At 38.8% G+C, this 23870-nt stretch overlaps 1 protein-coding gene across 2 annotated transcripts; it reads right to left on the reverse strand.

Annotated features, from left to right (window-relative positions):
* Positions 1 to 389: 389 nt before the first annotated feature.
* AP4E1 (adaptor related protein complex 4 subunit epsilon 1) lies at positions 390 to 21165 on the reverse strand. Of its 2 annotated transcripts, none has more exons than XM_079318001.1 (21): positions 20958 to 21165; positions 20561 to 20632; positions 19579 to 19702; positions 17609 to 17682; positions 16133 to 16254; positions 15255 to 15414; positions 14602 to 14768; positions 13948 to 14021; positions 11756 to 11878; positions 11558 to 11667; positions 11172 to 11311; positions 10086 to 10198; positions 9820 to 9938; positions 8810 to 9112; positions 8142 to 8256; positions 7611 to 7746; positions 6743 to 6998; positions 5455 to 6033; positions 3864 to 4048; positions 3010 to 3167; positions 390 to 2593 (listed from the first exon to the last, which is right to left on the reverse strand). In XM_079318001.1, exons 1-21 carry the CDS (start codon positions 21117 to 21119, stop codon positions 2433 to 2435), a joined length of 3453 nt encoding a protein of 1150 aa, XP_079174127.1. In that variant the 5' UTR covers positions 21120 to 21165; the 3' UTR covers positions 390 to 2432. The 2 variants fall into 2 exon arrangements, with proteins under 2 accessions (XP_079174127.1, XP_079174128.1); XM_079318002.1 differs by having other exon boundaries at positions 20561 to 20628; positions 20958 to 21083.
* Positions 21166 to 23870: the final 2705 nt, after the last annotated feature.

A 23870-nucleotide genomic window follows, 5' to 3' on the forward strand; every position in this document is an offset into this window, starting at 1 on the left:
TCTCTTCCTTCCAGCCTGCTTCTTTGAGCCTTATTGCCCTTCCTGGAAAAGAGGTTCATGCTTCAAGGCTGACCAAGCCACAAAGAAAAGCAATTATAACACTATGGAAGATGAGGATAGTCACAACAGAATTTTCAATACAGAATTAGATGGAATGATATTCCTTTGCAGAGTTACCTCTGCAGCTCTGTTTCTGAGACAGCTGGATGCTGGGTCAGGGTCAAGATTGCCAGCACTGAAACAATGATGTTCTCCAGGGATTGAGCTCCCCACCTCAGCCAAGACTTGGTTCTGATGCAAACAGATACTATTAAAATAGAAACTAGTTCTTAATATGTAGAAACACTGCTACATGTGATGGAAAAAGAACATTTAACAAGTATTAAACTATTTTTTTAAATAAAACTGAATTTTATTAAACTGCAAGAAATGTAAATATGGTGATAAATTCAGAACAGTATTTGTTGGGCAATCCAAAAATAAAGACTGACACAGGTACACTTCCCTGCAAACTCCATTAAGTGATATTACCATAAAGCAATTAGAATCAGAATACTGACACCTTAACATACACTATCCATACAGTGAAAAAGGTTACAGACAGCATTACATTAACAACAGAAGGCATTGTTGTCTTTGCAGTTCTTTAAAGACCAGGACATTGAACATCTCCTTGCTGAAATGGTTTAAATGCATAGGCCACAAACAGATATTGGTATTAGAGTTCCTATGATTACAGAAGTCCAATTGCATAACACGAGTCTGATTTACCAGCAGGGAAATCATCTGCTGGAAATTATTCCACTATAAATCAGTTTTCATTTATATAAACTGTCTTGAAGTGCCAAGTAAACATTAAAGTATGCAGAACATTAAATATATTTACAGGTTCAGTGCACTTTAAATTCCTCAGTAAGAGGGTACTGAAACAACAATAAAAAAGGAACTTTGCTTGGATGATCTTACTTGTGATAACACAAGTTGCTCAACTTAAACAAAAAATTGCTACCAGCACATTAACATTCTTACAACAATGTCATGAACGTTTACCAAAACATCAGCAAAGTAAAAGAATACTTTATTTTCCTTTACAACCAGTGCTTATCAGGTGAGAACCAGTACTGCTGAAATATAAGAGTTTCCTTGTTACTATTAAACACACAAAGGAGAGAATTCCACCACAGAATCCCTTTACACCACATCTGAACTGAGTGTACAATCTTGGATGCTTAAACAGAAAACATGACCAGCTATAAATAATACTAACCAGTGCTACTTTTCATTTAGCATCTAAATAAATTAAGATTGCTGGATTTTCAAGATTCTGAGGTTACTTCAGGAAGAGGAGACAATCTGCTCAGACACATTTTCCACGTTTGCTGCTCTGATTTAATCCCTCATGCCTTGCTGCAGTTCCCAGCCATGCACACACAACACAGCCACATCTCTGCAAGTCAGACATTTGATGAGTCATACCAAGGCTATAAATAATTAAAAGTAAAAAAAAAAAAAAGGGAAGCTTTCCCCTTGTGAATTTTCATGCACAGGGATTTTGGCCAGATTAAGTTCACACAGTGGACTGGAAAGCAATGAACATGTTCACTACCCAACAATCAAGGCATCAACATGTCCACAGCCAAGTGCCCCAGCTCAGTCATCTGATTTGGTCCACATGGAACTTCATCTTAGGCACAAATACTCAGAGACAGTCACAGACCCCTATGGAAAGGGAGTGAGACTGAAATTAGAGGCAGGAAGAACTGCAGACAGGAACTAACCTGAAGGGTTTTAGATAATCCCCCAGAAGGTGCTTCCAAACAATTTAACATGCCTGGCTCCTATCAAAAACCTATTCAGATGTTATCTCTTCCATGGTAAATACCAAAGATCATGGGAAGTGTTTTGATCCCTAGAATCTTTTAACTGTTTTAAAACCATGCACTTCTTGCTACATAAATTATTCTATATAACCACCAATATGGGTCTTGTTGCCAGCAGTGCTTAGAAACAGCTTTAGAAAAATTATCAAAATAAAATTAAGATAACTGATCAAGTCTGACCTCATAATGGAAATATGTTTTCTTCAAAATCATATTTAAGTATTCTTGCCATGAAGAATAAGTGTTGGCATCTATAAAAGCTGTGTAATAAAAATAAATACTTTCAGTCATTTACAACAAAATTAATATACATTTCACTTACACAGGTAACAATACTTTTATGTACTGTACAGTCCTGAGCATGTTTTTGCAGGTGTAATTTAGGTCACCATTTTTCCCCCACAAGTCCACTTGGACATTGCCACCTGGAAGAAAACTTTCAATACTTGAAGAAGCAGTGTCTTAGTTTAGCTTTGGTAATTATCTGTGCAAGTGCATAAGTGTTTGATTTGCTTTCACACACCAAACAGATGAAGGCAGGCACTATTGTTCTCAGGATTCCTCCATCACCCTCTGACACTGATAGAGCAAACCATCTGGAAGAGCAGCACAAGGGGACCTGAACCACAGGGCCAGCATCCCTGAGTGAGTCCGGCAGTGCAGCAGGCAGGGCACAGAGGGAAGGAGCTGGCAGGCCAGGATTCCCTCATTTCCTGCCAACCACAGGAAAAACAAAGTAACAATTAGCAAGTAACAACTGCTATAGCAGACTTCACAGAAAATGCATCTTTCACACTCCATGTCTGCTGTTTTCCTCTGCTCTTACCTCTAACTCATGGAACACACATTCAGAAATCTTGCCAAAATCCCAGCTTCATACAGCTTCATTCTTTTTTTGTCCTACCCAAAACTCTTCCCAGTGCAACTTTTCTCCCTTGTAAAATCCACTGTTTGCTGAACATTTGTACCCTTACATCACCTTCCCAAGATCCCTGAGTGAGGCAAACAAAGTCCATGGGACACCAGTCCCCTGTTTACCATGCTCCCAAACATTCCCTGCCCTAACCTGTTAGATACTGTCTTCCATGCACTTGTTTTCCTGTGAGCAGTCCCACAGTATTCCACTTACCTATAATGTCAACTCTGTGGAGTTTCAGCTTCTGTTGCAGTGTATCCAGGGCTGCTGAAAAGGAATCTTGGCAAGATGACATTTTTATATTCTGTTTCACATCATTGGAAAGGGACAACCACAGCTTCCCAAAGTCTTCTGTAGTCATTTCCATTGGCCTAAAAGGAAGTGCACCACATTTCTCAGCCAAATAATATATATAAATCAGAACATCTTTGGTCTCAAAAAAACTCTATATACAGAAGCAACTGACAACAGAGCACACAGTAAGTAAATACATACTAGTCTAATCAAACTTTTCTTCTTTCCAGATTAACATTTTAAAAATGTTTCTATTCCTTGCTTTAGATTTCTAAATTTAAAAAAAAATTATTTTCAAATTACATTTCAAAAGAAAAGTCTGTTGGACAAAGGACAATTGCTTCTTTCCTACTCCTAAAATAAATGCAGGGTTCAAAAATGGAAAGAGTGAGCTTTCTTCTTCCTCTGCAAAAGTTGTGAACCTTTTCATACAATGTTCTGGGTCTCTGTACTCAAACCACTTGTTTCCCCTTGACATGTTTACATTATGTCATATTTTAAAGCATCATGTCCTTCTGTTCTCTGTTCTGTCAGCCTCCTCAAAAACAGCTACTGTCAAGATTCTCCCTGCATTTGTACTTCTTGCTGGAACTTTACCCCTGTTTTGCAAATGTAAAATAACCTTTTATTATCTTTACCAGCCATCTCAGATTTGAATTAGCTGCTCAAGGTGAAACCTTAGATTTTCACAGTCAATACCCAAATTATCCTGCCCTTGTCTAATACTAAGCTGAATACAAGTGCTTTTAAAAACTGTAGCTTATTTTATTTACCTGATGAAGTCCATCAGCGATAAAGTTACTGAAAATTCAAGGCGAGTTTCCATCTCTGACTGGTAACCAACAGAGCCAGAAAGAATTGCCTGTGTACAGACTTTGTTCATCCTCATGCCCTTCTGGCAATGTTCCACACTTTGAGCTTCAATTACAGGAAACTGGGAGGTGGCACTCTCCAAAATCTATATAGTGTCATAAAAGGAATAAAGAATGTAAGTCATGCTGTCAAGTTGTGCAAGTGATTCAGATACAGCTATAAAACTGTGTAAGTACCTTTTATTTCTGTTGATTTTTCTTGGAGTATTTGACAAGTGAACAGAGCTACCATTTCTCAGCCCTCATGAAGGATAAATCAATCATTAACACCTACAAACATTCTATGAGATGCATAGTACCAGTGAAATTAAATCTCTGACAAGTGGCTTCTCCCAGCCCCAAAGAGCTGCTCCAAGCACCTGAATTCTGTAGCTCAGTCCCAACATAAACTAATAAACAAGCAAGCAGCATCACAACATACCTCAAGCTATATGCTAAAATCAAGAAGCTGAGAAAACATCCCTAATAAAAAGGAGGATTTCTAGATTACTCAGCAGTTCCTGGCTCTCCAAACAAATTAGTAATAGAAATTCTATCCATGGTGGTGGGCTGAGTGGGAATTTAAGTGAAATACAAGAGAAATCTAGACAGGAGATGCTCACTCTATCCATGACAAGACAAAGTTTGATTCAAGTCAGAAATTGAAAGGAAATGGACTCCATAACCAATAAGCAGCTCCTTAATTAAGTCAATTCTAAAAGAAACAATCTGCTTAACTCTTTTCATCTGGTTATCACTTGCTGAGTTGTTTAATAATTCTGTGCTTCTTTTAGCAAAATCTGTACATAGTCATAATTTGCAATTCTTAACTGTCTTTCCAAATATTTAAATTAAGTTTTGATTATGACTATAACATGTTTTTACCAATCATATTTAAATCCCTAATGTAGCCAATGTAAAAAAAATAAACTGACCAAATCCTTTGCACCCTCAACTAAATGCATGAGAGTGAACCATGACTGATGTTTTTGGAAAAAAAAAAAAAACAAACAAAAACAAACAAAAAAAAAAAAAAAAAAAAAAAAAAAAAAACCTGAAAGAAGCTTACACAAATTTGGTGTCAGGAAAGCATCATGTTTGCCTATCAGGTAAATACAAATGAATGCACAAGCACAATAGTCACACCCAGACAAAAGAAAGCTACAGTGAGGTGAACCACACCACTCCAGGCAGGACCAGTGAGGTTAGCATTTGGTTAGTCTTTGCATTCAGAATGGAAAAATCACACATATTTGTTATATAGAGGCAAACAAAATCAAGGTGAATTGAAAAAGTGAGAGGGTAACTTTTATAGACAATGACAGTAAACTCATAGTGAGATTTCTTTCACCTCCTTTTAAAAATATATGTAACAGCTGTACCACAGTTTTAAGAAAATACTTTGGAAAAAGTCATGGTTGTCACATTAAACCAAACGCTGCACAGTTAAATGCAAGCAAAAAGCAGGAAGTTCCAAGTGAACTGAAAATACAATGGAAACAAAGTTCCTTACCTGAAAGTGTTCTGTTTCTTCAAATACTAAGTTCACAGCACAAAGTGCTGAAGTGGTTTTATTTGAAACAAAAACAATGAGCAACAGAGAGTCATCTGTCCACACCTTACATAAATGCAGAGCTAAGGCATCACTCTGACAAAGTCCCACTACTTCAGAGTGAGGAAGCTCTTCAAGTTCTTCTGGTAAGGAAGGGACTAATGGTGTTTCACTGGCACTTTCACATTGAGCACTTGGAGAAGGCTGAAAAATTTCAATATTACTATCAGCAAACAAAGATGATTGTGACAGCCTGTTAGCTGAAAGTCTGTCATCCAGCATAGATTTTCTGAGGGACTGAGGTGTTTCAAATGCTAAATTGTCTTCTACATTATCTGAAGAACAAGGGGAAGCTTTTCTTAACCTTGTGTGCATACTTCCCTCTGAGTCTTCCATATTAATAGGTACTGTGTCAAGTAAGGGGCCAAAATCTGAAGCAGCACTGTTTTGCAAGTCTGATGCCTCCTCACTCAACTGTTGAGTTTCATTTATCTTTGATTTCCTTTTGAACTTTTGAGTAGCTGTGTCTGGTTTGCCCATCTGAAAAGGAAAGAGAAAAAAAAAAGGTGGAAAAGTCCCTAGCAACCAGCTGTGTTACTGTTAATACCATGCAGCAGTGAGAAAGGACCAAGGAATCAAAACAGACAACAAATACAAATAGATTCCAAACATCCAGGGATCCACAGGTTTGCTGTATCTTTTACAGAGTATTAAATTAGCCTAAAATGCAAGAATGACTCTAGCTTGTCTTAAACTAAAAACTTATTAAAGAGAAGCAAAAGTAGTTTCTGGTTAACCAGTGCTAAGATTTGAGCTGGCTAATATGATGCCAGTCTTAAAAATATTACCCAATAGTGAATTATTTTATGTTCCACATACTTCCAAACATAAATTAAAAATGGTCTTGACATAGGGTCAAATTCTAGCCTTACACCCAAATGAATGTGACAGCTCTGCAAGGCTGAGTCAAGGAACAGTTGTTCAGGAAAACTGACACTAAAACTTGGAGCACAACATGTACACAGAGGAAAGTTCTGGTTACCAAACTAGATCTGCCTCAGAGGTTGCTTCATCGAGCTGCTTCAGGTTTCAATAAAATATCACACTGCAAAAGCAATTCTCAATAGTTTTTCAATGACTTGGTGTGGTCTTATCACTAATTTCATCTCCATTTGCATACAAGTATCTATAATTTTAAATAAGACCACAAGTAAACTTTAAACTGTTAAGTCTCAAAAGAATCACTTACCAGGCTGACACCAGCACTTGATCCCAGCCCAACAAACAAAGTGGATGCTAACTGCTGCTTCTCTTTGTCTTCCTCAGACAGGCTGGCAGCTGGATCAGGCTGCAGTGCAGGAGGCTCCCCCACCTGCCCTGCTAACAAGCTGCCACAAGGCACTGCTTGTGGCTCCTTTCCTTTCCCTGTTTTGGTTTCTTTCTTTGGGAGGTAACCTTCTTTTCCCCACAGCTTGCGTACTCCCTCAAGTTTCAGAGTATTTGTCCTAAAAAGGCAAACAAAACAAAGCAGGACCAGCCATGTGAATATGTTCATAAAAACATACCAACACTCAAACACCATTCACTACTTTGGTCCTTTGAGAGACAAGAGTGAGCAGGAAAATATAAAGATTCTGGAAAGCTTTCCTGTATAGCAGTTTTCCTGCATAGCAGTTTAGCAGAGTATAAATGAAGTTATTAATTTCTATGAAACCGTGGATCTGGAATTTCACTAAAATAAAAGGATATGGATATGCATTAAAAATAAAAAGAACATCTTACACTGCAAACCTTAGCCTCACTTTTATCTTTAGAAAAAGAAAGACAGCAGAAAAAATAGTTAACAATGAAATCATCAGGCAATCCTGCCCCAGTTTTACTGCATTAACCATCACCTAAACTGCAGTTTGTGAAGAAAGTGGAAGAAGAGTTTGAACACATCAGCTGTTTTCCTAGTTATTACACACATGCCCCCACCTGATCTTCTTCCTATGTGACAGAGGTTTCCAAGTTCAACTGCATTCTTTCTAGTTCCAGGCAAGGGAGCAACACAGACCCAGGATACTGACAAGAAGAGAAGCTTAAATGTACTTCACTTCAAACACAAATTAACTCACTCTTTGTGCCCTGTCTCAGCACTATTCCCAGATGTGTCAGAGCCAAAAGATAAACCAGTGGGGGACTGTCTGCCAGTGACACCAGAGGAGGACACACTTGAAGCAAAGGACAATCCATAAGGTTCAAAATTCAGAGCTGCAAGACAGACAGTTTTAAAATTACAAAGAGGCATTAAAAAAAGCAAGAATGAAATCTATGTGTTGAATATATATACATATATATATATATATATATCTCCTTGTACTGTTGGACTTTTCAGGCTTTCACTTTAATAATCCTCATAAATTTCAAATTCTATAGTCCAGAAAGGATTACACTAAGACCTTCTCACCTGCAGATCAACAGCCTATATACATCAGCTAGACAGAGGTAGAACTAAAATTTAATTTGAATTTAGCTCTTGTCTACAGACAAGAGCTGCAATAAGATACTATTATTTTAAGAAGATAAATTAACTGTACACTTTAATTGTTAATACTTATTAGATATTAAATATTAACCAGTATTGAATAATTGCAGTAAACTGTCACCTTTTTCCTGAGAAAGTTTCTCCTCTTGTCTCTGGTGATGAGGCTTATATGGTGCTGCACCATGAGCAAGTCCCTCAGCCACAAACCCATCCAGAAAAGATAAGGAAGCATCTACCTACACAGAATTACAAAGAATGAAAAGGCAATGAAAACATTTGCTCTATGTGAGCCTGATGTTACCACAAGAATATTGTGTCTTATCAGCAAATCAAGATCTTCATGTCACATCTCCCATATCCAGCTAAGATGCTATATGGACAGAATCTTTTCCATCATTTATTGTGGAAATTTCCTGGTCAAAATCAGTAGTTTTAAATAGGAGGCAAACCCTTTGTATCCAAAAGCAGTACTGTATCACTAAAGGAGGCCTACCTCATCTTTGAAAAAACAAAAGACAACTAAAAATAAACCAGTGTATGAAATGATAATTTTGCTACAAGTTACTCCAGCTTACTTAACTAAAACACCATGGCTCTTTATCTTTCAGTACAGAACACTATGATTCATCCCATATGCCTGAAAAATGTTTCTGAAAACTCACTTTAAGCAGACTTGCACCCAGTGAGAACTGCAAATACCATTCATTTTGAAAACACCTTTTCACCAAAATATTCATCCCCCTGAACTACAAAGAAGTTCATGAAAAACACACATGGCCTGTGTCTTACCACCAGGTCAGTGCAACTAGCATCAAATGGAAGCAAGCTTTTCATCAGTGCTTTGTCTTCACACAGATGCTTCAATTCAAAGGCATATTGCCTCAGGCATGTATCCAGAGAGCTGCTGAGTTCTTGGACCAGTTCATCCACTGTTTTTGAGCAGGAGGTGTGTGATGCTATCTTGGTGACTGCAGCCATTATCCATGTTTTAGTTTCAGAAGTAACAAAAGTCTTCTTCAGCAGACTGTGCAGCTTTGTCAAAATAACTTCTGGATCAACATCTGTAACAAGACTGAAATATTCTCCCAACACCTATTCACAAAGAACAGACAAAATATGCATTTAGAGCAGTACTTTCAGTTTTGAAAATACAGTAGTAAAGAACAAAAAATCAAACTCACATTCAAGAAACTATTATTTAAACATGCTCCAAGTTACTTCTTTACCTCTTTTGTGTTTTTACTTTACTTCTTTTGTGTTTTCTGTCAAAGGATTGAGGTTGACCTTTGCACTTACCTCAACAGACTCCAACTTTTGGCTTTTTAAAAATCAAATAATTGTTTTGAAAAGAAAGCTAAACATAACCAGGCCCTGATAAAACACCACTGCCTCAAACTGCAGCACTCCCTTGGGTGGGAGCTGAAGCCTCCCCAGGTATCAAATAACACCAGCACAGCACTTGGCCAGTCATTTGCAGGGCTACAAGAGCATTTCACAAGCACATCTGGCTAATCTGGATGAAGACAGAAAGTCTCTCAGTATGCAGGCAGATTCAGGTGGCTGCAAAGCCATTCCAACAGTCCCCTGCCTTAAAGGGAGCAAGTCAGTTTTTCCACAAACCACAAGTTAATAGCTCTCAGTCACCAAAGAGGTCACTAAAATGGATTTCAGCATGTTAGCTTGACTCCAAGTAAAAATAACTAAAAATTAAAGTTTAATAAATATTTATGAAAAGCATTATAACTTTTGGCAGCTTCCTCCAATCTGTGTATGGAATTCTGACCGTGTGTCTACCTTACCCAGCTCATAACTTGAAGGAATTTCTGTGGATACAATTTATCTTCCTCCTCAAGTAATGCTAAATAAGATTGCACTGCATACATCCGGAGCTGAAGATCTTCTTCTCCATCATCAAATCCTAGATAGAAAACAGCAGTTTCTCTGAAACACAAATAACATATCCTACCAAATACTTCAAAGTACATTTTAAGAAAAGGAAAAAAAAAAAACAAACCCCAGATTATTAAGGAACATGTCTAATTCTTCAGAGGATGCAGGGAGTTACCTTCAGCCAACAGCCTTAGAAAGTTGTTTGGGATATCAGAATGCACAACATCACCTCCAACTGAGAACACAGCATTCATTGTCTGGATGAACCACTCATTGTTAGGGGCATACGTGTCCAGATGTTAAGGAATGAAATGCTAAGGCATAACTTTTTCCTTCTTATTTAGTGTATTTCCTAAGGAATGCCCCTTGTCATCTCCCCAGTAAGTTGGGGATCTGATGGGCAAATACCAGTTCCATCTAACTAAGGAGGAAATATTCCTGTACCTTTTAGAAAGTGTTTCCTGTAAATGCCATGAAAACTGGTGGTCAGTTAGAAAAATCTTAGGTTACTTCTCTGTTAAGAAGTTGAGTTTATGCAGGCCTCACACACCAGAAGCAGGTATGTTCACATTTGTCCTACTCTATTTTCAGCTCACACTTGTCCTGTCCTAGGCTTCTATACAGTCTTTTGTTTACCCAGCATCACTTGATCAATGATATAAAACCAGTTCTTTTCAGCAGTGCTTTGCTGTTGACTTACAATTTTACAAAAAGAGATTGAAGCACTCCACAGAAATGCTCACTGCTTTTTTTAAATATATTTAACTTTTGATCAGCCTTTGCTAACTTTGAAAGCTGGCTTTTGCCTTCTCAGACACATCCAGAAAACACACAGTTAATGAATGTTCTTAAAATCCATTCACCAATGAAAAGTTCTACCAGGGAAGATCAATCCCACAATTACAAAACAGCACTTTGATTAGCACTGAGACATTTCTCTCTATGCAGTGGTATAAAGACTCAAAGTCTGAACTTAAAACACAAGGTTTTAATGCTAAATTCCAAAGCTGAAATTTGTGTGCAATTAGTTTCTCTCAGTGAAATACAAGAAATACTATAGCAATTTTTGTATGTACTTTCTTTTGCATACTTCCTTTGCATTTGAAAGGATGGAAAGCACAGCTTTAACACTTCCTACTTCACAAGATCATGAAAGATGCTTTGATAGATATCAATGCTACAGGTATCTGAGCTCTGACTTACAAGTTTCAGAAAAAATAAAAACATATTTCTCAACTAGTTCAGAAAAATAAAAGGATATTTCTCAGCTAGTTCTGCTATTTTGCCAACTAAGTTGATGATAGCATATTCATCTTTACTTTCTTTTAAGTAGTCAAGCATCTTCTGGACTATGACAATTACATTCTGCCCATTTGTAATCCTATAGAGGAGCTCTAAAGTCTGAAAGAGAAAGCACAAAAAAATGAATTGGTTCTGATGACTCAAAAAAAGGAAGCAAGCAAACAACAGCTTTAGTACACCAAAATGAGCAGCTATTTTTAAATACACTGCTTATCTACAGGGCTTGTCACAATAATAGAGTTTGAAACTGCTCTCTCACAATTATGGAAACATAACATTTTACACTACTCATTTTACAAAACCTTAACAATTAACTCAACCTCTGACACTTAGAAATTTACTGACCTCCCTTTTAATAATGGGATCTGGATGGTCCAGACATTCAATTATTGTCATCTGGTGCTGCAGTGCCAGATTTGGATCCTGCTGGATAACATAGGTCAGAGCCTTCAAACCTGGAATGTAAAAGATTGCAAATGATGTAAGGCAATGCCACCACTATGGCCAAATCAAAGACAGCATAATGAAATCAGGCATCCTTACCTAGGTATTTCAAATTAATTTTGGGTGACAAAACAAATTTTCCAATGCACTTGGCAGCCTTTTCAAGTAATTCAGATTTGGGATAAATGGTATAAATTGTTTGGACACATTCAAACAAGATGGCTGCAGGAGGAGAAGACACATAATTAATGTGTATTGAATATTTCAGTAATCCAAAACTTTTTAACAAACAAACAATCTCAGTGTTCCTCAAGGACTGGCAGTGCTGTCCCACTCCCACTGAATCCAACCAGAGAGCATCATCTGACAGAAGGAAAAGCAGGTAAAAGTCTATCTCCTTTAGTACATGTTTTAATTAGCCCCTGCCATTGTGCAAATAACTTTCTGTCCTTAAAGTTCTTCCAACCCTGAAGTCTCCTACAGCTGCTCAAGGCATTGGACCAAGACAGTCTTCAGAAACTCAATAAGCAGCTATAAAGGATTTGAGACAAATTATTTTTAATAACTCATATCATTTCTTAGCTACTACCAACAGTCAAAATCTTCCCAAGAACATTCTTGGTATAAAAAAAAAAATAAAAATCAGAACACAAAACCAGAATTAAAAAACCCAAAAGCTTTCTACAGTAGTTTGAGAAAAATCTAGAAGTAAACTGAACTATACACAACAAAGTAATTACTCCTTTATGGCAACAATTTAGGCAAAGATTCAGACCAAGTTATTCTCCCAAGTTAATGAAGGCTTAAAATAATGATGCAATTTTCAGTTGTTCTTGTAATTCAGTCACTAACTGAACTGTCCAATAGACAACCCCCTCTCTTCCTTAGCCATTACAAACTAAATCTGAGAGAGACTAGCACACAAAACTGCCTGCAAGAAAAATGCCATAACTAATGACTTTTTATAAAAAAGAGCAATCACTCAGAATTACATTTTTCTTTTATCTGGGATTATCAACTACAGTTTTATAAAATGCTTGCCATAGGGGAACAAAAACTACATATCTAAATTCTATGTCCTTGTACAAATCATAATTAACTGGCTTCTTTGTCCCTTTAAGTGCTCAAAACAAATTCAATGTGCAACTCTTGGCAAGTGCAAATAGCCTGTATTAAAAGTCAACACAGCTCCCAATAACTTGTATGTTCTTGTCTAAAAGAACAGAAGCAATCAGCTGGATACTCTAAATATCTGACAGATGCTTTCTCATTTATTATTTACTAAAAGAGAATACTCCCCCAAAGCTCCCCTTTTAATGGAAATGAAGCTTACACCATGCTTTACAACATATGTATGATGTAGGTTTTAGACATCTACAGCTGTGAGCCATGTTCCTCTTTTGTTTTACCACTCTCTGTTGTTTTAAGAGTGTCTCAATTCTCTTTCCATTCCATTAGCTCAGGGACTTTGGCACATCTGCAGGGCCTTATTTACATTAAAAAAATTAGGGTAGTAGGCTTTTTAGTAGTGAAACAGCTCTTAAAGGTAGGGTTCTAGAGCATCAGAACTGGGATTTTGGGGAGATATTAAGACCTGGGGAGAAGACAAAGAAAAAATTGCTCAACTTTTTAGTAGGAAAAATATTAACAATGCAACTATTCCTTTAGCTTTGTAGTAGCTACAAAACCAGATTCCTCTACTGATGAAATAATGAACTTCTACCAAAATGAACCTTCTGCAATGTTTCAACTGAGACATATACCAAAGGCATCCTTTCATAGGCAGCACTATCACTGAACTCTGGGGGTGAAATGTTTATTAATTGTGCCCAGAGGAGAAGCCCTACACAGCTCCAAAGAACTGGCACTGTCCTTGCACACCATTGCCTTTCTCAGGGCAGTGAAGATCAAAGCATTCTAACACACAGGGATGTATCAGCAGAATTTTCTTTCATTGCTTATTTCAACTTAAGCAATGTCCAACAAAAGCTTTCATGAAGCTGCTGACTTTCTGTATTTAAGAGCAGGGTAGATGCAAACACAGGATAAAGGCCTCTGAGCCAAACAAATTTCCTGTATATAGATGTGTTTGAATTCAATGATAGAAAAATTATGCTGCACAGAAATGTATCATTTATGCTACTACTTACTAGTTGGACACTTAAGAAAACAACTAATATTAAGACTATAATTAGATTTTTCAAAAGTACTGTATAAATACTTTAGCACAAGCAACTACTCATTTTCTATCTTTTCAAATATTGATAATTACATAAAATAGCCTTACCCACCATATGTAATATTATGATTAATCTCTGCTCTTCTTAAAGATTCATCTAGAACATCATACATCAATTCACTTGTCCTGTTTTAGAAAATATTTACAATTAAGTACAGCACTAATAAGCATGTAGTCTTATTTTGCCAAACAGTTTAAAGCTATTATAGAAACCTATAACACATTATTCATATACACAAATTTGCTTTAACACAGCAGAGCTCTATAACATGATTCTAAATGGCATTTAACAGGATGCTTGAAGCTTTCAAAAGAAACATTTGCCATATTATAAGAATAAAAATGCTTCCCTTGCTGTTTGCATAAATAAAAAGGTCAACAGGAAAACATCACACACAACCAGGTCCTCACAAAATGACAGCACTTCTTTAAAACAGCTTTACTCCAGATTTTCACTGTCATTTGGTAACATTGCAATAAAGTCCCAGTAAAATTACATTTCAGTCATATTGCACAACAATCAATTGTTTAGACAATCCAAAAGCTAAGAAACTACTTTTGCAGAAATTAATCTGCTCATTGTCTTGGTTAAAAACAAATGTGCAAGACTTTCAACACTGAAAGCCTCTTACAGTCTATGAGGTGCAGGCTGTTTCTGTACTCTTTGTACCTCCAAATTATTAATTACAGAGAAAAATCTGGTTACCTTGGATCATCTTTTCCCAACAGCCCTAAAATTCTCAAAAGCTGAATTTGTAACCATGGTGCTGGCACACTGTGGTAGTTGAAGTCAGCAGAGAGCTTTCCTCCCACCACCTGCTTCAGGATGGTTACAAAACTCCCAGTCAAGTCCTTGTATCCAGATGAGTTTTCCTACATAATGAAAATTAAATACAATTCAAATGTTTCAATACAGCAACTCAAAAGTAAAAATAACCCACAACTTGAGTAAGATCAAAATACCTACACTGATGGCATCATGTCTGTAAATCAGACTTCTGCTCTCAAACCCCAGCAGCTATAAGCTCTTCACTTTAAGCCTATGCTCTTTTCTCACACATTTGCAAAGGGAGCAGGTCTAACATATTTACAAGGAAACTTCCCTTTAACCCACTGTAGGACTCAGATCCTCCAGCTAAGGACCCAGCAATGCTGAGCATTCAGACCCTGCAGCAAGTGAATCTGTCCAGCTAAATGGAGAACTGTCAGAAACAAGGTAACACATGACCACATGAATTAACTTTTTTAACTACTACAAGTGAGTTTTTTCTGCAAAGCCTTTGTAGAGCACACTGTGTATTTAAAAGAGAAAACAAAAACATCTCCCAAATTCGGTTGTGCTTCTGATTCTTTGCCTACCTTAATCATTTGCAGATAAATATGCAGAGAAGCAGCCATGACTCCAGCATCCCTGTCACACAAAGCCTTCCGGAACTTATCATGGATGTGCTGAACTTGATTAGGAGCAATGAGATAGAATTTATATAAAGCTTGAACAGCTTTTCTTCGGATAATTTCCCTGAAATGACATTTACACTTAACAAAACAAGTGTACTTTAAGTACTTGACTTTACAAAATACTTGCTAGATCCCAGAACATTGTGATTTGTAGAGATGAGAACCCGTGTTTTAATATTGGTAATAAATGACTTTACAAATACCACCTAAGGAAGTGACAAAGCCAGCTTTAAAGCCTAGTAGGGATGGATGTCAGATTGATGATTTAAAACAATGCCCACCAAATAAACAATGAAATAGGCCATGACTCATCTGCTGTGGTCATATATACAGCTCCAAAAAATACAAGTCTAGAAGTTACTGAAATAATTCATTCTGCAATTCCCTTTCTAATCAACAATTACACTACAATTTAAACAAATCAAGGGTATCCACATCTTTATCAGTTCCTCTAAAGAGCTTTATGAAAAACCTATCAGTGAAGTTCAAGGATCTGGATCTGCTTCCCCTACAAACACTTCTTCATGTGTATTTGCTAAAAGGACTCCAGCAAATGAACTCAATTCCTTTTACCTATTCACACTGGCTATGAAAAAAAAATTGCTATCAGTCAAGCTGCAAATAAATGAAGGGCAAAAACATAAGGAGAGGATTAATTTCAAAAGGTGATGATCAGAAAAGACCAACTGAGAGAAGAAACACCAGTTTATTAAAACTAGCTACAAAATTAAGTTACTCAGCTGTACAAGAAAATTTGAAATTCTGTAGTGAATACATACTTAGAATGCTGAAGCTTGTCTTCTATTAGGGGCAGAACAGCTGGGATCATCTCCCGTGGGAAGATCTGGCTGACAACAGTTAATGCCATGCACACCTCTACTAGATTAGTGCTCTGCAAGTCCTGTTACATAAAAGACAAGGAATTTTTTCTTAGACTTTTAAATTCTGCACAGACATCCCCCAAATCTTGCACAAGCAGACTGTACCTATCCCCCTAGAGAGCCCACCCACAGCCAGCATCCTGCTCATGTTTGAGAGGAGTCAGCTCTCACTGAGCTCATCAGGCTCTTCCACAGGAAGAAGGAACAGGCAGCTCCTCACACTTGTCTTACAGAACTGCATTCTTATTTTAGATGTGTGCAACATTGACATGTAGAGCTACAATCAATTTTTGTTTACTGAAATTATTGCAAAAATATGTTAAGTCCTATCTGGATCAGAGAGATGAGTCACTTCCTACAGAATTCAATAGTACTCTCTCTACTGCTTTTGATCTAGCCAAAAGAATTTTTAAAAATGAGGAAGCTCAATAATACTGCCAATTACCTAATTCCTAAGAAGTAAATACAAATTACAAGTAACATTCTACAAAACTAAAAATTTCAGTCTGCCCTAAATACAATTATAGCAGGTATAGCTCATTGTAACCTTAAACAAAACCAAAAAAAAGATGAAGTTATGAAGACTAAAATTATTTTTCAAAACAAATTAAATGTGTGAGATTTCCAGCTGATATAACTTGCTTTCTTAATCTCTCCCAGGTAAGTTTCAGTTCTTATTCTGGTTTAGTTCTCTGTGAGTTTCACACCATATTTTTTAAATATTATAAAACAGTTTTCAATCACAGCAACAAAAAGAGCATCACTTTCAATCTAAAATTTCTGGGACTTTGGCCTACTGCAGTATAAAAGTAAACATTACACAGAAAAAGTTATAATAAATCCTAATTGCTCCATGTAAGAGACAGCAGCAATAGATTTTCAGTGGCACCCCAAAATGTATTTCTATTTTCTGTCAAAGTCATCAGATGAGCTCAGAGAAGGCAACAGATAGTTGCTATCAGCTAAAAGCCAAAGCTATTGCAATATGCATGCATGGCTTCTCCTGGAATTGAGAATGTACACAATTGGTACATTTATAAAGTAAAGTTTAGGGCATATCTCCTCTAAAAAAAATCTTAAAATATGGCTTCAAGAGCACAAACATCAAGATTAAATTAAAAAGACACAGAAAGCCATTTCAGATTGTCTTTGCTAATCAAAGAAACAGCAACTTTAAGAGAGGAATATAGAAGTACTAAGATGTTATGTGACAAACAGAAGAATTGGTCCCAGTTTTCACTCCACAGCCTCCCCAGCAAGTTCCAGCCAAAGCTCTCTGTTCAACCATGTCTTCCCCACTGGCTCATCTCCTGGCACATGGAAACACACCTGTGCCTGTAAGATTCTCTTTGCTTTTTTACAAAAACACTATACCTTCACAACTGTGTTCACAAGTAGAAGTAGCAGTTCATGATTTTCATGTAGAAATAGAGAAACCGCCAAGTAACCTAGAAAAGAAAGCAGCCTTCATTACTATTTTCAAGCAATTAAGCAACTTTATGACAGAAACTAAGAATGTCTGTAACAAATGAAGAGTTAACAGTTAACAGTTAACAGTTAACAGTTACAAAAACCCAACAAAAACCCCCTTGGATAACAGTTGCTCATGTTTTAAATAACAAGACTCTTTTTCCAGGCAAAACAGTTACATTTAAGTTGCAGTAAAGCTCAGCAAATAACAGCTCAGCTGTAAGAAGTAAGAGACATTACAATGCTTTTATAGCTAAAGAACAGTCAAGAGCACCATAATATTATAAATTACTTCCTGGAAAACTAATGTATTCTTGGCACAACGAAAAATCTATTACTTTCAGACTCCACAACACAAATGCACTTTCTTATATGTTACTTTACTTTTTTTTTTTCAAATAGTAAAACTACTCTTCATAAAAATTTTACATTCAACTCTGAGTATACAAAAGTAAATCCACCATCCTATGCCAAGAACTCCTTTGTTATTTCTTAACAATGAGAAAACCATTCCAGAACCCAGGAAAAGAAACCTGCCAGAAACCTTTTTTCTCCAAGGCCCCTCTCTGCTTTCAAACTAAGGGATTTAAGTGAGGGGTAGGGAGAGAATATGCTACAACTTACATCAAGAACTGCATTTCAGAGACAGGTTTCAGAGAATTTTTGGTTTATACAGGGCTTGGGGATCAAAATGAACAAACTGAAAATGAATAACTGTATTGTCTGGACTATCAGACTGATCTATCTGCTTATGATGATGGCCATGATCAGCTCAGCACATACACACAGGGACAGCTCACTCTCCTGAATCGAGAATCACACTGGGTAAACGAGTCACTCTTCCTGACCAGCTCTCTTGACACTCTCTTGATAACATCCTTTCATCAGATCAAAGCTTAAGGGTACTTTGTGTCCAGAGAACTTGCAGCAACCTACATTTAAAACCAAAATAAAAAAGTGCTGCTTCACCAAACCTTTCTCAAGAAGAGCACTAGTAAGGAAAGGTCTCAATCTGATTAATAACAAGACACACTGGCTCTTGACACTTACAGAAATCAGTTTTCTTCAAAACAGTTTATCACCTGCCTTCCCAGGTTTAGTGAAGACAAAATTTCATAATCCCTACCACAGTATCTGTACACTGGCTTTCATTACTCAGGGAAAGGCAACTTTAATACATCACTTGTAATGGATTCTCTCAGAAACTCCAATACTTGAGTGGATGACCCAGATGAAAGGTCTTCACTAGGCAGCTGAATCAACAACTGCAAAGAAATTCTCTGGATGACACAGGCTGACAGATACTTCAACCTACATCTATTGGAAATAAATTAATAGCCACACTGGCAGGAAAGGAAACCAATACTGTGAAATTTCAAAGAAATCTGAACCAGTCTCCAAGATTACTTTGGGAACTTCTGCCTCTATGTTGTAAGGGCCTCCTTATTTGCCTCATTCCCTATAACTCTTTCTAAAACAAAGAAAAAAAAATCCTAGAAGCACCAAAACAGAAAGAACCATCTTTGTCTAATCCCACACTAGTACTTGGAAAAGAAACCAGACAAAAATTAATATTCTGTCTGATGTGTTTAACAAATATTCTCTTAAATTATTTGTTTACTGGTGTCGTACTTCAAAACAATGAAAGAACAGATGATTCAAAATAAATTAATTTCCTCTGCCTTCTGTGCTGCAAGCACACAGAGAGCACCTCACAAGCTAAGGATTTAGATAATTTCAAAAAGTGACAGACCATGAAACAAGACCAAGAAAGTAGAGGATCATTTTAAGTAGGTTGTATTTGACATGAATTATAAATCCTGAAAAACTGGGAGTTTGAGAACATTATAAAGGCTACAGCTCCATGCACATACCAACTCTCTTTTCCAGAAGATTCCCTTGCTGGGCAAGTTTGATTGCATGGATGTATCCAAAGGAAGACTCGTAGCCCAGCATTTCACAGTAGATGAGTCTCACCATGCATTCTTTCATCAGTCTCTGAAATACCAGAAACAAATGATTGAAAGTTTTAAGTCTGACATGTTTTACACTCTTTTTCACTGCTCTACTGAAGCAGAGAAGTTTATCTCACAGAAACACAGCTATTCACACATTTTCTAAAGTCTCAGTATTTGTTACCTTTTCTTTGCCATGAATTTCTGCAAAGTAGCATTAAATTTTTGCTAAAAAAACCACAGAACTACCCCTATTCTACCCCTAAAAAAGTTACTTTGATTACAATGCATGTGATCAACAGTAGATTAACTATGGTAACATAAAAAATATTATCTGAAGCATTACGATGATCACACAAATAATTTATTAACACAAATTATTTTTTACCAATTACTATCCTTACTTAGGATGGTTTCTCACTACATGAGAGATAAAATTCTTTCTCCCTTCATAGATCCTCACTCATGTGACTGACATATGTATTAACTAACTCAAACCAGAATACATCATCTCCTGAAACTCAGATATGACAATAGTGTATTCAACAAAGCACAGTTTATTACAGAGCATTAACTAATTGTAAGAACAATGTCAGCCTCCAAAGAGCATTATTTGATGGATGCAGTTCATCACCCAGCTTTGCTGTTGGCAGTATTTAAGAAACTATAGAATGACAGTAGGGTTGTATTGGTTCAGTTTATTCACATCAAACAGAATCACAGTGTTCTCACTATTTAACCATGCTGCAAAACTATACATATTGGTACTTCTTAATGCTGATGATTTGAACATTTGTAATGCAGACAAGCTGCACATCCACCTGTCATAAAGAGTGAGAACACTGCTGTCCTTCACTTTTGGTGTGCTGCTCCACAGCCTGCAGCCACTAACGGAACTTACAAGTGTTGTGGTGGGGGCTGAAACTGTTGCTTTCAAACTGGTTAGCTCCTGCTGGATTAATTTTTCTTCTTCCTAGAAGAATTAAACTTGTTTTTAGCCTCGCATAGACTCCACAGCAGAATAAGAAGCGTCAGAGGAGACGGGGCAGCTCAGGGTGCCCCAGGCTCTCCCCGAGGCACTGTGCACCTCAGTGCGGGGCCGCTCGCCTCCAGCACAGCCCGTGCCCCAGAGCGGCACAACGCGGCCGCCCACAAACACGGGGAGGTTACCGGAGGGTTTATCGTGGGCTCCCGAGCTCAGCCCGACCCAGCCCCGCGGCCGAGGGGACACGCCGCGCCCGGGGCCCCCAGCCCAGCCCCGCGGCCGAGGAAGAGGAGCACGGCCCCGCAGCCCGTACGTGCTTGGAGGTGAGCGCCGTGATGCTCCGGATGAGGCTGCCGAGCCGGGAGGAGGCCGATACCCTGCCGGGGCCGCCGGCGCCACCCGGGCCAGCGCCCGGGTCGTGCTGCCCCAGCAGCCCGGGCAGGGCGCTCAGCGTCCGCTCCACCACGTCGCTCATGCCGGACCCACCGCCCCCGGAAGAGACGGGCCCGGGCGGCCCCTTCCGGGGCGGGACGGGAGGCGGTGCCGGCCGTGAGGGGCGGCAGGGCCGGGCCAGGCGGAGTCGCTTCCCCGGGCCCGCCCGCTGCTCCGGCTGTGCCGGGAGGTGGAGCTGGAGCTCCGCGCTCGGAGCGGGGCAGCCCCTGCGTGTGAGGGGAGCGTGGAGCCATCACTACCGCACTGCCCTGAGGGAGCGGGGCAGCCCCTGCGGGTGAGGGGAGCACGCAGCCATTGTTCCCCACACTGCCCTGAGGGAGCGGGGCAGCCCTGCGGGTGAGGAGAGCACGGAGCCATTGTTCCCCACACTGCCCTGAGGGAGCGGGGCAGCCCTGCGGGTGAGGAGAGCACGGAGCCATTGCCCCCCACACTGCCCTGAGGGAGCGGGGAGCACGGAGCCATTGCCCCCCACACTGCCCTGAGGGAGCGGGGAGCACGGAGCCATTGCCCCCCACACTGCCCTGAGGGAGCGGGGAGCACGGAGCCATTGCCCCCCACACTGCCCTGAGGGAGCGCGGCCTGAGCGCGTCCCGCCCGCGGGGGCTCCTGTTGTCAGCACCAAGAAACAAAGACATTTCAGGGGGTGTCGAAAGAGCAAATCACAGAATCAGTTCGGTTCAAACCTCAGAGTCCACTGAGTCCGGCAAACACCACCATGACAATCAGACCACGGCACTCGGTGCTGCATCCAATTTTCCTTAAACCCTCCCAGGAACCGTGACTTCACCACCTCCCTGGATGGACATTCCAATATCTAACCACCCTTTCTTTAAAATTCTTTCAAATGTCCAATCTAAACCTCCAAATTACGAAAAATATTATTCTTGAAGTGTGGTGGGAACATCAGGAGATCTGTCTCGGCTGAGGCTTCCCGAGGGCTGATCCTGAGGTGATTCCCACAACCCTGGTAGGTTTTGTCCTCTTGGGAAGGTTTGCACTAGGGAGCTTGTATTTCGGTTCAAAGGTAATTTGGTGGGGTTTTTTTCTAGAAAGGGTGGGTGAGAAATTGAAATAATCCCTTCCAAACTGTGTGTTTCCATTGCAAATGTATCCCTCTGTCTCCCACACACATTGGGACAGAGAATCATACTGAATTTTAAAGCTGTAAATTGATTTATTATCAAAAAAAAGAGTAAAGCTCCATAGGAACAAACTGAGATCACTATTTTTAAAAGTATTAAAAGTGAGCATTTCCTTGAAGCTAAAAGGAAAGATATGGATTGGTAGTTTTTAAAGTTCACTTTACAAAATGAGATTGTTAAAAATATCTCAGTTAAGAACTGCTCATGTAAAAACATCACATTACATTGTAGAAGCATGAAAAACTCATAAGCTTGGTAGACCGAAAATATAAGTTTAATAAGCAGAGGAAAAGCTGCTAGTAAAGCTGATGGAACCTGGATAAATGCTCAAAATGCATTAGCTTTGACTTTTTTTATTTTATTTTTCATGGTTCTAGAGTCTTAAATCCTTCTCTTTGCCCTAGCTGGTGAATCCTCAGGCTTGTGCATGGTTAATTATTGATGATTGCATTGAAATCGAGAGGACTATTCAAAGTGCACACATGTGCAAAATATATGACATTGTCAGATGATTATAGATGCACCTAATGCCTTGCATAAAGATCACCAGTAAGTTTTCCAACGCTTTTTTTCCTTTTAAGCACTGTGTTATTTAGTATATAGTTTCATTATATGAGCTACAGTAGAAAAAGCAAATCCACCAAAGTAAGGAATGTCTAACATCTAGGCATAAACTTGGCAAAGTGGCTTGTTGTGCCTTTTTCCTGCTTTCATCTGCCTTTTTTTTTACACCAGCTAGAGGAAAAACTTTGAAGTGTGGTGATAAAACAACTGCAAAAGTAACACTGAGAAGCTGCATTTCAGTTATTTCTCTACACTTTATACCAACTGCTCTCACCACATCAAAAAACATTCTAATTGTCATTCCTCTGAGTTCTCCTTGGCATCTGATAGGCAATGTGGTATTCTTTCTGGCTCATTTCACATCACTGGAAATAAATAGTTCCAGAATAGAAAATGGGTTGATTGTGTATGAGCCAAAATAGAATCCAAAATAAAAGAGCTGTGCTCTTCACTGTGTTGTCTGCACTGGGCAGAGGAGTGTGTAGTAGTAGATGATGTAAATGGTGCCAAATGAAACAGGTGTGATGAGAAGCAAATACAGCACTCTTATCCAGCCATTCTTCTATTGGATTAAACCTATTTTGTCATAATTAGCAGAGATTATGTATTATCTGTCACATGTCACACAAGCTCACCAGGGCACCGTCGAGGAGCAGGGGGAGCAGTGTGCCAAAGCAGAGGGGGCAGTGCCAGGGTGCTCTGTGCTGGCAGCTGCAGCACAGGGCTGGCAGTGCCCATGAACAGGGAAAGGGTTTGTGTCTGAAGTTTGAGTGATGGCAGGCTTTGAATTCCCAGCCCCTGCCCTGTCCTTCTCATCATTCCTTGATGGAGAGGCTTGCCAAAGCAGGAGGCACTTCAGCACTAAGGAAATGAACCATATGGATCTGGGAAATAATACAGAAAAGATTTCACAGAAATAGAAACATCACATAAACATAAGGGTATCCTGTAAAATAAACACAATTAGATATATCATTATACCCAAAAAGCCATATGTAGAGATATCACATAAACAGGCCTGTTTCTGACCTGCACCTTCTTCACTCTGCTGTCTCTAATTAGAGCTC

This window comes from Erithacus rubecula (assembly GCF_903797595.1).
Source record: "Erithacus rubecula genome assembly, chromosome: 14".
Lineage (NCBI taxonomy): Eukaryota > Metazoa > Chordata > Aves > Passeriformes > Muscicapidae > Erithacus > Erithacus rubecula.

What these genes read in the sequence shown, in the direction of transcription:
- AP4E1 (XM_079318001.1), bottom strand. Translation starts at nt 21,119, where the DNA reads ATGAGCGACGTGGTGGAGCGGACGCTGAGCGCCCTGCCCGGGCTGCTG. An exon ending in TTTATCTGCAAATGATTAAG is followed by an intron (nt 14,769 to 15,254) that starts GTAGGCAAAGAA and finishes TTCATTATGTAG; the next exon opens with GAAAACTCATCTGGATACAA. An exon ending in TCGCTGATGGACTTCATCAG is followed by an intron (nt 3,168 to 3,863) that starts GTAAATAAAATA and finishes ACTTCCTTTTAG; the next exon opens with GCCAATGGAAATGACTACAG.